At 40.3% G+C, this 14358-nt stretch overlaps 1 protein-coding gene across 1 annotated transcript in view; it reads right to left on the reverse strand.

Annotated features, from left to right (window-relative positions):
• Positions 1-9121: 9121 nt before the first annotated feature.
• Positions 9122-14358, reverse strand: part of POT1 (protection of telomeres 1) — a 78725-nt gene continuing 73488 nt past the window's right edge. The window contains exons 18-20 of the mRNA XM_081102564.1: positions 13530-13621; positions 11435-11540; positions 9122-10405 (exon numbers count right to left, since the gene is read on the reverse strand). Of these exons, the coding sequence (XP_080958690.1) occupies positions 10293-10405; positions 11435-11540; positions 13530-13621 (311 nt within the window). The 3' untranslated portion in view covers positions 9122-10292. The remainder of the gene's footprint in view (positions 10406-11434; positions 11541-13529; positions 13622-14358) is intronic.

The following is a 14358-nucleotide window of genomic DNA, read 5'->3' on the forward strand; positions in this document are numbered from 1 at the left end:
TTTATGAGTGAAAACACTTTCAGAGTGCTTGACTAATTTCCCTTGTGATGAAGTATTTAGAACTTTAACTGTAACGTCACATGCTCTTCAATCTCGAGAGAAAGCAACATATAATTTACCATGTGGGAAAACGGATTCAGGTAGGAATATGCCTACTTTGTCTAGAGTTTGTCCTTGTGATTTATTAATAGACATCACAAATGCTGGCATCATGGGAAACTGTCGTCGAATCAATTTAAATGGGAGGCCAGTGTCAGATGGGGACAAATTAATTCTTGGAATCAGAGCAACCTCTCCCTCTGCAGATCCTGTTAATACTTCAGCTTCAAGAATGTTAGGTCGTAATCTTTGGATAATAAATCTAGTACCATTACAAAGACCCCATTTACTTTTGAGCTTTCTCAATAGCATGATGATTGCACCCACTTTCAATTTTAATTTATGACACAGCATTCCCAAAGGAGTAATACTATTAAGAAATTCGATGGGAAAATTTTCCTTTCAGCATCATCTGTGGAATCAATGGAATCATCACTCAAATATGTGTGAAAATCTCAATCGAGTATATCCAAATTTTCTTCATTTAATTTTTGAACATGCTCATTTTTTGGACAAAGAATTGCATGTTTAGATATATTTTTAATATTATCTATAGCTTTGGTTCTCAACCTTGGCTGCACATTAGAATCACCTGGGAATCTTTTTAAAATCCTGATTCCTGGGCCTCATCCTCCGGAAATTGTTTCTTTGTTATAGGGTGGGACCACAACATTAGTAACAAAGAAACAAAATTTCTGGAGGATGAGGCCCAGAAATCAGGATTTTAAAAAGATTCCCAGGTGATTCTAATGTGCAGCCAAGGTTGAGAACCACTGATCTATAGATATAGTATTTCCAAAGGTAGCTTCAATAATAGAGCCATTACAAATCATTTCACTTCCATGCTCTGCTCCAAGGGTGGGTTCCTGCCTGAAACCTCACCCTGAGGGCGGGTTCCTGCCTGAAACCTCGCCCTCCAGGAAACAGCTGGGGGAGGGCGCAGCCATTTCCAAGACAACCCCTGCAGGACTGACTTCCTTCCAGTTGGTCACGCTTCTGGCTGTGATATTACACCCAGGGTTTTTATATAAGTAAATATGCATAACCCATGGACACAGACAATAGTGTAGTAGGCCTGGGGGAGGCTATGAGGTGAAGGAAGTCAATGGAGGAAGAAAGGGGGACATCTGTAACACTTTCAACAATAAAGACAAAATTTTTAAAAATGATTATTTTGGCATCAAAATATAATGATATCTAATCCTTTATGAGGGTTTCCTATGTGCCACATTCTATGCGTTTTATATATCTGATTTCATTTAATACACCTTGCATCCCCCTCATGGTTTTCTGAGGGGTGCACTATGAATATTTTCAAATTTCAAGAGGCTAACCAATTTGCCTAAAGTCAAACTAGTTTGGAGTACAGATGGGTTGAATCCATGCAGTATTTATTATTATTATTATTAATTATTGCTGCAAAAAAGCTTTATTGTTTCCATTTGGTCCAATGCATGGGAGAGCACTTCAGGGTGGTTAAAAGGATGTCTAGTAGTTTCAGGGAGAGGCTCAGGCAGAAGCCAGGTACCAGGGGATGCAGAGGGGCCCCACAGATGACTCTGGGCTCCATGGAGCCAGTTATGTTTGAGGGTGAACCTTTCAAAGAGACACTCAGCCCCAGCCTGGGGGCTGGGCAGCCTGCAGAGGGTAGCCAGGTGGTTTCCCATCTTCTCTGTGAGTTTCACCTCCTCATCCAGGAAATGGTTCCTCAGGAAGTCAGAGAGATGGGGGTCTGTATGAGACCCAAAAGGGCCTGGTTTGGGTTCTTCTCCATGAGCATGGCAGCTTCCATGGCATTCTGAGTTTTACCCGCCTCACCTTGGGAAGAGGGCACGGTTACCACACTGGCTTTGCATCTTCAAGAGCCGCTCCGTACCCTCTTGCTTCTCCTTGGCCAACTTGCAAAAGAAGTGGCCCCATGTCCTCCAGAGCCACGTTGTCCAGGTTGAAATAAAGCCCAGAGAGGTAGGTGTAGGAGGCCCTCAGATGCAGGCTGACCAGGTTGTACTTCATTAAGGCTCCTAATAACTCTTGCGTATGCAGAGATATTTGAAATGCTTTGATCATTAATAAAACCCAAACAGAAAAGTACCTCAAAGAAGAGCCGAAGGTGGACAACCGAGAATCCCTGCTTCCTTTCTTCACCGGTAGGGCTTGCCTCCCACCTCCTGCATCAAATTGCTGCATTTTAAAATGACTGTTATCAATCACAAAAATCATTGCTTAGTGGGTTAATGTAAAAATTCACCTTGTTACTCCTAATAATGAGATAAGTAAAAGGTTTGCCTTTTTGAATAACATGATCTAACTTTTGCTATTGAATAACAGCAATGTGAACTGTTGCATTTTCATGCATAAATTTTATTCAAAACCTGTGGCATCCCAGAGGTTAGGAATAGTGAGTTGTTTTTAAGTCTTTTCTTTATTTAGCTCCTGTCTTCTTGCCCCATTTTTTAAAGGTTGAGTCTTTTGTTGTAAACCACATCAAATCCCTCTGGAGAGACAATGAATAAGTGAATACAAATGTATAAGCAGACTTTTAAATACCAATTTTGTATTCTGTGTTCTTTATCTTAACCTCCATTTAAGTTTTGGTCATTGTACAGAAATATTTGTCAATTATTTCAAAATTTAAGAACAAGTTCATCATTCTAGAGCCTTATCTAATGGGGAATAAGGACATAGCATTTCCTATCCAATAAAATAACATCATAGTGATGCCTATCTAATGCAAGCTATATTTTTTATTTGACTCCACAAGTTGGATTTTTAAAAGTGTGTTACCTTTCCTACTAACTGTTACAGAAGCTTGGGACAGAAAGTGGGACAGAAAGTCATTTAAGAGGTCATTAAACTAGGTAAGAGATTTTAAATTCTAGGAAGACTTTGCCGTCTAATGGAGGACAAAAATCGGCTGACGAATAGAGTTATATGTAATGACAAGTTGGCTTTTATGTGGGAGTTCACATTTCAAAGGCAAAAATCATTCTAAACGTGTAGGAAAAAAGAAGGTATATACTTGAACTTTAAGATTAGATGCGAAAAGGTACTTGTCCAGAACTACAATATTTGATGGAATATTTTATGAAGAGATGATAAATAGGTTTTCAGTGAACACATGCTCCAAATCTTCAAAACATTGTGAACAAATAGCTGAAATAAAAGAAACTTCACACAGTTAAAAAATGTCTTTCTTTGGCAGTTGATGACTAGATTGTCGAGTAAAATACAATATAATACCCTGCAAAGTAAACTCAAAACAGAGAATAAAAGTAAGCCACACGCACGTGCGCATGCATACACACACACACACACACACACACACACACACACACACACACACAAACACCAATGTGACTTTGTGGCCTAGATTCTAAGGGGAAAAAATAGAAATTAAGATGTTGCTATTGTCTAAAAATAGCAGAGGAGTTTCTGAACTGTCCATGTTTCACCAACTGGCACATCTGAGGGAGAGCTCCCATATGCATCGATGCATTATCCTTGTCATGTAATTGATGCCTAGCACTTCTCAACCAACTAATGCAGTCCTGAATGGAAGGGACATTCATCTCCATGTAAGAGGATCATCACTTTGAAACTGCAAGTGATCTCAAATTTCCTAACAGCTCAAATGACAACATTGCAGGTTGCTACTGATTCATTTCCCGACTGCCAAAAGCAGACAGAATCTCACATACCAGAGCACACTGGGGAGTTTCGATACCATTTCCAAGTAGCAGAGGGAAGAGATCACTGTGCCCAGATTTTACTGGCTGACTAGGTCTCCATTTTCTGGGTGTAGGAGGCTTCGACACTAAGCAAAGATCCTGAGGGGAGGGCACAGGAAGAGATAGTTTTACTTCCCCTAAAATGATGTTCTAGAACTTCAGTGACCTCACTGCCTTCACAAAGCCTGAGTTTCATAGTAAAAGTAATACAGGAGGCATTTTCCTTTCTGATAGTAACGTAATTCTTTTTGCAATGAGCTCCTTAACGTATGAAAGATTATTTCAAGGTACCTATGTCATGGCAGAATTCCTATATGTATTAGGAAGTCTGGACAGGCTGTCAAAATTCTGATCACCTGAAAACCTCCAGAAAATATGCTGAAACTAGATCCCAGGGGCTCTAGGTTTATTTAACACCTTAAGCACCCAGCCTGTTTTGTCTTCCGGACAGAAAGTATAGTGTCAGTCACTGGTGACTGACTGGGCGCTTAATGTGTTAAAGGGAAAATAACACCAGTTAAAATACAGATTAAGATAATCCTATCTAGCCAAAACCAGTTTGGCTCAGTGGATAGAGCGTTGGCCTGCGGACTGAAAGGTCCCAGGTTCAATTCCAGTCAAGGGCATGTACCTGGGTTGAGGGCACATCCCCAGTAGGAGATGTGCAGGAGGCAGCTGATCGATGTTCCTCTCTCATCGATGTTTCTAACTCTCTATCTCCCGTCCTCTCTGTAAAAAATCAATAAAATATATATTTTTTTTAAAAAAAAGATAATCCTATCTAATAAAGAGGGAATATGCTAATTGACCCTCATGCAGTCGCAAAGATGGCGGTGCTCACAGCCAATAAGGAGGGAATATGCTAATTGACTGCCGCACCCTCAAATATGGCGGCACACTGTCCACTCAGCCTTGCTAAGCACCTGCCTCCGGAGCCTCCATCCCCTTAGCTTCCCAGCCACCAAGGGCCGCCCGAGGCTTATGCTGCCAGCAGTGGCAGCAGCAGAGGTGTGATGGGGCATCGCTTCCTGCCCCTGAGGGCTCCGGACTGTGAGAGGGATAGGCCGAGCTCAGGGACCGCCCCTCCAGTGCATGAATTTTCATGCACCGGGTCTCTAGTAATAAAATAATATTATGAATAACTATCCTATCTAATAAAAGAGAAACATGCTAATTAGCGTACGACCGCTACCCTTCCCACTGGCTAATCAGGGTGATATGCAAATTAACTGCCAGCCAAGATGGCGGCCGGCAGCCAGGCAGCTTGAAACTAACATGAGGCTTGCTTGCTTCAGTGATGGAGGAAACCAACGTTCCCCGCCTGCCTTGCCGGCCTCTGAGCCTGCAGTTTGAAACATTGTAACAAATATAGAAGCTAAACAAAACCCCAGAAACCAGCTTTCATTGAGCCGGGATCTCAGAGCTGGAGTTATACATTGTTTCGATTATAGAACCCAAACAAACCAGATACCTACTTTCAGCAGCAGAGGCCTCAGATCTGGAGCCAGAGCTAAAGCTGGCCCAGAATAAAAAAAAAAAGAAAAAAGGAGCAGTTGGGAGCTTCAACCCTCAGCCCCTCACCCAGACTGGCCAGGCACCCCAGTGGGGACCCCCACCCTGCAGGGTGTGTGACCAGCTGCAAACAGCCATCATCCCCTCACCCAGGCTGGCCAGGCACCCCAGTGGGGACCCCCACCCTGATCCAGGACACCCTTCAGGGCAAACCAGCCAGCCCCACCCATGCACCAGGCCTCTATCCTATATAGTAAAAGGGTAATATGCCTCCCAGCACCAGGATCAGTGGAGCCGCGAGGCCTCCCAGCACCAGGATCAGTGGAGCCGCGGCACCTGGATCAGCGTGACAGGGGGCAGCGCCCAAACCCCCTGATCACCCTGTGGCTCTGTGACAGGGGGCGGGGCCACAACCTCCCTATCCGCCCTGCTCTGTTCGTGACAGGGGAAGGCGCCCCTACCTCCTGAATAGCCCTGCTCTGTGCCTGATACGGGGGAGCTCCACAACTCCCTGATCGCCCTGTGGCTCTGTGTGTGACAGGGTGCGGCGCCCCAACCCCCTGATCGGCCCTGCTCTGTGGGTGATAGAGGGCGGTGCCCCAACCCCCTGATCCACCCTGCTCTGTGTGTGACAGGGGTCAGTGCCCCAACTCCCCTATCGGCCCTACTCTGTGAGTGACAGGGGGGAGCTCCTCAACCCCCTGATGGGCCCTGCTCTGTGCGTGACAGGGTAAGGAGCCCCAACCCCCCTGATGGGCCCTGCTCTGTGCGTGACAGGGGGCAGCGCCCCAACCCCCTGATTGGCCCTGCTCTGTGCATGACAGGGGGTGGCACCGCAACCTCCCCATCGACCCCGCCTTGAGTGTGACAGGGGGCAGTGCCCCAACCCCCCAATCGTCCCTACCCTGAGTGTGACTGAGGGTGGCATTGCAACCTCCCAATCCGCCCTGCTCTGTGCATGACAGGGGGCGGAGCTCCAACTCCCCAATCGGCCCTGCTCTGAGCCCAACCAGGGGTTGGGCCTGCCCTCTGCCACCTGGGAGCAGGCCTAAGCCAGCAGGGCGTTATCTCCCGAGGGGTCTCAGACTGCGAAAAGGCACAGGCCAGGCTGAGGGCCCCCTCCTTCCCCCCTGTGCGCAAATTTTTGTGCACCGGGCCTCTAGTAAAGTAATAAAGTTAACAAAAGAGGTAATAGGAATACATCCTTACAAAAGTGTATTGGCATAATGAGAAATAGAACACTTACTCTATGTGTATTGACATAAAAAATGTCTACTCTATAAAGTGACAAAAGCAAGTTGCAGAAATATATTTATAGTGTGATGCTATTTTATGTATTTATAGTAATGCCATTTTTAAAACAATTTTTAAATTTATCTTTATTGTTGAAAGTATTACAGATATCCCCTTTGTTTTTTTCTCATTGACCCCTTTCACCCATATCCACTCCTCCCAAGCCTTCACCACTCTATTGTCTGTACCCACAAGCTATGATTATATGCATATGTTCCCTGGTTAATCACTCCCCACCTTCTCTTTGAAATTCTGTCTGTTCCATGCTTCTATGTCCCCTGATCTATTTTGTTCATCAGTTTATATTGTTCATTACATTCCACATATGAGTGGGATCATGTGATACTTATCTTTCTCTGACTGGCTTATTTCACTTAGCATAATACTCTCCAGGTCCCTCCATGCTGTTGCAAATGGTAAGTTATATTTTTACAGCTATATAGTATTCCATTGTGTAAATGTACCACAGCTTTTTTATCCACTCCTCTGCTGATGGGCACTTTGACTGTTTCTAAATCTTACTGTAAATTGCACTACTATGAACATAGGGGTGCATATATTCTTTCTGATTGATGTTTCTGGTTTCTCAGACTATATTCCTAGAAATGGGATCACTGAGTCAAATGGGAGTTCCATTTTTAATATTTTGAAGAAACTCCATACTCGTTTCCACAGAGGCTGCTCCAGTCTGCCTTCCCACCAGCAGTGCACAAGGGTTCCCTTTTCTCCACATCCTCACTAGCACTTGTTGATGGTAGCCATTTTGACAGGTGTGAGGTGACACGTCATTGTCATTTTAATTTTCATCTCTGGGATGATTAATGCCTTTGAGCATTTTTTATGTCTCTTGGCCATCTGTATGTCCATTTTGGACAACTGTCTATTTAGGTTCTTTGCCCATTTTTTTATTGGATTGTGTTCCTTTTGTTAAGTTATATGAGTTCCTTATATATTTTATATAACATTTTTTTTTTTTTTTTTTTACAATGGAAAAGAAGTCTGGAAAACTGTATACCAAACTGTGAAAAGTAGTTTCCTCTGGGGTACTAGTTAGAACAGCAATTAATTCAACTTTACATATTTTATGTTGTTTTAAATCCTTATATTACTTATACGAAAAAATATTCTGGATGGAAGGAAAACTTGATGAAATGCATGGTCAAATTCAAATCACTGAAATAACTAGAATAATATAGCTTTCCCCCCAGACACCAAGGAAAGCTTCCAGAAAATGCAGAGAATTGGCTGGATTGAGAATCACAAGCTTCACAAACTCATGCTTTGACTCTGGAAACAGATGACGTGAGATTTTGGCCCACTCCTGTGATCTGCAAGTAGCTAGAGCACAGGATCTACCCGAGTCACAAAGCTGGGCAGCCACTGCCCCGTGATGTGGAGACTGCTTTCTCAGGTGGACAGGGATGTATTCAGCTTCCTCACTTCCATCCACACCAGTTTTTCTATATTCACTTAGAAACAACCCGGATGTACAGCATGAGCCCAGGGGTGAAAAAAACAACGGGAATGATGCATTGCATCTGGGCATGTGCAGCTTCCTCAACTAAAGCAGTGTGATGGGGGGAGGGGGGACACAGGAAGAGCCTGCAAGCAGTGCATATTTCATGGTCATATCGAGATAAGAAGCATCGACTGCCTCAGATCTTGTAAGACAGGCATGCTCTTCCCCATAAGAACAATCCAGGAGTGTCCAAAACAATGGACGCTGCAGAGATTGAAACTGAGTTCGAGGCTGTACTCACTGCTTCCTTCACTTTATGTCATTTTAAAACTGACAGGAAGACTTTGCCAGTATTCACAGGGACAACACAAGAGACAGGGCTCAAATCCGGGCACAATGAACTACCATCATGTTGTTGCTCCAGGAACAGAATTCTCCTATTACTCTGGGTTCTTGACCAGCATAAGGCACACAGCACCACTGGGTAAGTACTAGTGTCGATGGGACTCTTGCTCAAAACTGAAGTTAAAAAATAAAACTAAGGATGACAACGTAGGGCGTCCAGGAAAAAGAAAACAAAAGAGAAATAGCCCATCATCATGAAGCGTCAGTTTCCCCTCCTCACTTCAGAGAAGCACAGGTTGGCCCTGAGCCTGGGGCACCGTTGGCCCCAACTCTAGACCCGGTGCTTCCCGAAGGCAGAGAAAATGTCTCTCTCCCCTTTGCAGCCCAAGCTTACTGGCAACACTGAAACTTATCTGTTCAAAATCCTCAAGTAGTGAACAGTGCAACCTCTGGAGAGTACTGACTAGCATTTAATAATTGTATGAACTTAGACAAGTCGGCTCATCAATCGAGCCTCCATTTCTTTATCAGGAAAATGGGTTGTTGTGAAACTCCAATACATGTTAAGTGCTTAGCACAGTATGTGGTGTGTAGACAGTCCTAAATATGTTATACTGATATACCTGCTTTGATTCTTTGCTTCAAATCATGCCTGAGTTCAAATAGGGCAAACAAACAAAAGAGCTGAATTATGTGCATTTATTCACGATTGAACTAGAAAAATCTGTATCTGTCTTTAGCAAATAATATACAGAAATGTACACATATATACAGATATATAGTTTCATAAAACTGAATACTCATGATTTTATTTTTTCAGTTGTTTTAACATTATTTAATGAGTTGAGCAGTCTGTACTCCCCCCACCCCCTGCCCCTTCTGTGTTTTAAAGATATCCCAATTGTTGGAATTTATCACATCTAAGAATTCCTGACAGTAATGATTGTGCTCATTATTCTTAGTAGCATACATGCATACATTGGCAGTTCACATAATACATGGTTAGTTTCAAGTTTAAAGAAGGGCTAGGTAAACACAGCAAAAAAAAAAAAAAAAAAAAAGTACACCACATTCCCAGCACCCAGATACACTAAAGGTGAATCTGAACCACTTTCTTAAGTCGGGATGAAATAGAATGACTTCTAATATCATATAGAGAAATAAGCAATCAAAGCATATCATTCTGGTCTAAAAAATGGATTTATCCTAAATTGATCAATATCAGCACCCAAAGAAAACAATTCTACCACTTTCACTTAAAGTAAACCTCTCTTTAAAGTACACTGGGGCTCATTTGGAGAAGCATTTTTTTGAGGGGTATTGGTTTAAGCAGATCCCTTTGTACAAAACTAAAGCAAAGCAGAACCACTATCCACTACATCCTTGAACTCAGTCAAAGCTCAGACTTAAGGCCACCGTCTCTTCTAATCCCATAACCATGCTAACTGCAACACTGCTGATCCAAAGACCTAGGCAAGAAAAGCAGCTCAACCAGGGATGGGGGACGGCAGAGAAATCAGTGGCAAAACCAATGGGAAAGTGACTTTAATGCAGGAACAAAATAGCTTCTCTGAAAGGCCTACGAAGAATAAGCGGAAGTCTTTATTTATTCATTGTCTCTCTTTCTTTTATAACCCTAGCAGCCATCATACTGGATATTTCTGAGTAACAGGAACATTTTCAACTTACAACAAGGTGTTAAGATAACACAATGTCTATTTTTTAAAATTAAATAGTGGTTACAATGGAAAACAAACTACTGAGCTAAAGCTTTTACATGTTGATAGCAATCTCATAGAAAATAATAATGTTTTTAAAATTACAATATTTTACATATGCCAGGTTGAATATCAATATTAGATAACATCATCTGCAACTGTGGTGTCAAAAATCTGATAGCAAATTTGCTGCTCCGTTCCACTTGTGACATTATACGATTTGATGAAGCATTCCAACCACGGATATGTATCTACAAATCCAAAAGAAAATGTTACTTACCCATTAAAATTAAACAAATAACTCTGGCATATCTAAGCCTAATGCTTAGCTAGAAAAATTAACATACTTAATTTGAAGATAGAAAAGTAAATAAATATACTTATAAAATGTAATGTTATCTACTCTTCCAAATTGCACATTGGATTCATGTTATTATTTTACAGTGATTCTGACTAATTTGAACTTTTTTCTAACAACAGGAAAATGTGGGATTTTCAGAATGGCCACAAAAGAAACACTCAGTGGCTTTCGGTATAGTAATCTATACCATTTGACCTGAAGATTTGGTTGATGAATCAAATGTTAAATCAAAAGCAACTAAAGCTGCTAAAAATAATTAGTAAAATAAAAAACTGTAAAATCTGAAAATAGTTAATACTGAATAGAAAATTCATCAATTAATTAAACTGGCTAAATGGAGTTTGTCACAGAAAATGTTTCTTATAAAAGTTTCCTCCCTGTTAATATAATTTCAATAAAATATTTGTATGTATAAACAGTGTGTCAAATTTCCTTTGATCAAAACTGCCTCCCCTTTATTGTATTTCAAAATATTTAAAAAACCTTTTCATTTCAGGAACTATGATTCATACCTATTTTTTTTTAAATATATTTTATTGATTTTTTACAGTGAGAAAGGGAGAGGGATAGAGTTAGAAACATTGATGAGAGAGAAACATTGATCAGCTGCCTCCTGCACACCATCCCTACTGGGAATGTGCCTGCAACCAAGGTACAAGACCTTGACCGAATCGAACCTGGACCCCTCAGTCCACAGGCGGACTCTCTATTCACCGAGCCAAATCGGTCAGGGTGATTCATACCTATTTTATACCTGTCACCGTCTTCATCAAAAGGTAGATCATACAGTCATCAAGCACTACTTAGTAACTTATTTGGATTCACATTTCAAAGTTTGCATACCTCTAAAAGTTCATAATTTAGGTATATGCTGGTGCTATTTTTTAAAAAAGAATGAATGGCAAATATTATGATTTACCAATTTTTTTTCCTGGAGGGCAAAGCATATTCATGATCATATCCATACTTTCCTGAAGGTAATCATTGGTTAGGATTTCTGATGCTGGAATATGGAAGAATTTGTCCTTAAAAATTATAGAAGAAAAAGGAAATGATATTAATCTTTATGTTATAATTAATATAAAAGGGGTGGGCAAAGGTAGGATTACATTTGTACTGACATTCTTTTGGGTTAATAAAGCTATTGTAATAATCATAATCCTGCATATCTTTTTGCATAGGAACTGTAAACCTACTTTTGCCTACCCCTGTATTTTAATACTATCTAATTAAAATAATCTAGACCAGCGGTTTTCAACCTGTGGGCTGCGACCCCTTTGGGGGTCGAACAAACCTTTCACAGGGGTTGCCTAAGACCATCGGAAAACACATATACAATTACATATTGTTTACAGTAGCAAAATTACAGTTATGAAGTAACAACGAAAATAATTTTATGGTTGGGGGTCACCACAACATGAGGAACTGTATTAAAGGGTCGCGGCATTAGGAAGGTTGAGAACCACTGATCTAGACTATGTCACTCTATCAAAATTCCAGAATTCATAAATGACAGTGCTAGTCTGAACTCTAAAATCTGATTTACTTTAATAACAGATTTGAGATATACAATTGAGTTAAATGGCTCTGACTTAATAATAATCAGAAAACAGGGAGGCTTACTATTCGCTTAATAACACATATAGAGTGCTTACAATATGTAAACATTAAGTTTAAGAGTAAAACATATTTATTTAATTTTTTCCTCTTCTACTAGAATGTAAGGAGGAAAGGGATTTTGCTTGCCTTCCTCACTGCTATGTCTTTACCACAAAAAATAGTACCTGGCACATAGAAGGTGCTCATTAAACATTCAGTTAATAAATGGATACATGAATTGTTTAGGCAGGAGAAAATTCTCAACCTTACCCGATTCTTTCACAATGTGTGTAATAAAAAAATGTTACCAGGCTTTCCCTTGGCTTCTGGGAGGTAATCTGTAAACCCGTGGATGTCATGCCTGCTGGGAGTGCCCTTGTTTGCCTGGGGACACAGGGTCACCCTGGATAGTCTAACAATGTGAGTTTGTGTCATGTAGTATTAGCTTGACCACTGCAGGGTCTGGAGACTGAGATCAGTCACGTGTACATTCAACCATGACTACGTGACAGGGCTCCGGCGAAAACTCTGGACACTAGGCTCAGTGGAGCTTCTCTGGCTGGCAATACTCCATAGGTAGCCTTACACGTTGTTGCGAGAAAGTCACTCTGTCTGCTTTCTTCTACAACACGAAAGAGGACAATGAAAGTTCCACATTTGAAAATTCCTTGGATTCTGCCCTATGCACCTCTTTCCTTGGATGATTTTAATCTGCATTTTTTTTTAGCTGTAATAAACTATAATGGTGAGTAAAACTAACAAGCAAAATAAAGAGACTCAAAGATAGCATGGGGTGGGGGTGGGAGTGCGGCTGGGTATGGAGTGTGGAGAGACTGAGCAAAAAAGGAAAAAAAAGGTGGAGAAGGGAAAAAAAATAGCTTTCAGTCAATTCTGTGGGTCTTTCTAGTGAATTATCAAAACTAATGGTGGTCTTGGGGACATCTAACCTGCGTCAGAGGCTGGTCTTGGAAATCCCCAAACTTGGAACTGCTGCTGGGAAGGAGGGTGGTCTTGTGGAAAGCTCCCTAGCTTCACCCACGTCACTATCTCCCTACCAACGTAATTGTGTTCCCTCTAATATGAAATGAGGAGGCTTTAGAAGCCTAGTGAAATGCTGATGGTTAATGCCTAGAGGGCATAGTTATTCACTGCCTTTGACTCCTGGAACAGATTTCTGGGTGGTATAAAAAATGACTCTCCTAAAATTCCTATTCCTCAATTTTTCATTATTTGGACATTAAGATTTATAGTGTAATATCAAAAGAGAGAGAAACACATAGACAATTTAAGATCTATGCACTATTTTTTCTACATTGCCTTAAATCTCGTTAGTAATAAAGCAGGTATGAATAAATATATTAAAATTCAAAAAAATATTTTTTTAGTTAGAAATATCTTCACCACCTATTACTTACAGAATCCATGAGGTAAGCTTCCAATACTCCTGTTCCATCATCAAGAGTGAATGTCATCACAAACACATGTTGAAGGGGTAAAATACCCAATACTAGTGAAGGGAAAAATAGATTACATGATATGAATTTGCTTTCGGATAGTATGTACCTGTTAATTTTGTTTACTAAAATAATTTAAAAGAGAAAGAAAAACATATATATATATATGTGTGTGTGTATATATATATATATATATATATATATATATATAATTATATCTTTTTGTTCTCTAACATATCTTTTTGTAATACCAACATATTAAGTTCATTTTAGCAGGTTCATTTTGGAACATTACAATATACCTATATAGAGGCAATGACTTATAAACAACTGTATCTTTTTGATTAAATATTAATATATCTTTAAAATGAGTTGATCTTGATAGAAACTATAAAAATGGATTAATAAAATATAATTTATTACATGTTAACATTATGAAAGACAAAAGTAAAATACTAGAATGCTCTGAAAAATAGCATGCAGTTCAATATTTATGATTATGTAACATGTCTCTCCCCTCTGTACTACAGGCATAGGGATCACTTATTTTTTAAGAGACATCATCAGGTGAATGGACAAAAATATCGGAATCTGAGATTTAATAATTTATTAAGATGAAGAAAAAGGAAGAAATTAATGAGAAAATAAATCATATGCAAAATTTACAAGTTAAATGCACATCTTTGTGTTTGGAAATGGAAGACATTCAATATGTTTACAGAATGGAAAGAACAGAATTAATTAGGGGGCAACTAAGAAGAACAAATTAGGGCACACAGTTGTGACAGTG

Source organism: Myotis nattereri, assembly GCF_964212035.1.
Source record: "Myotis nattereri genome assembly, chromosome: 11".
Taxonomy (NCBI): Eukaryota; Metazoa; Chordata; class Mammalia; order Chiroptera; family Vespertilionidae; genus Myotis; species Myotis nattereri.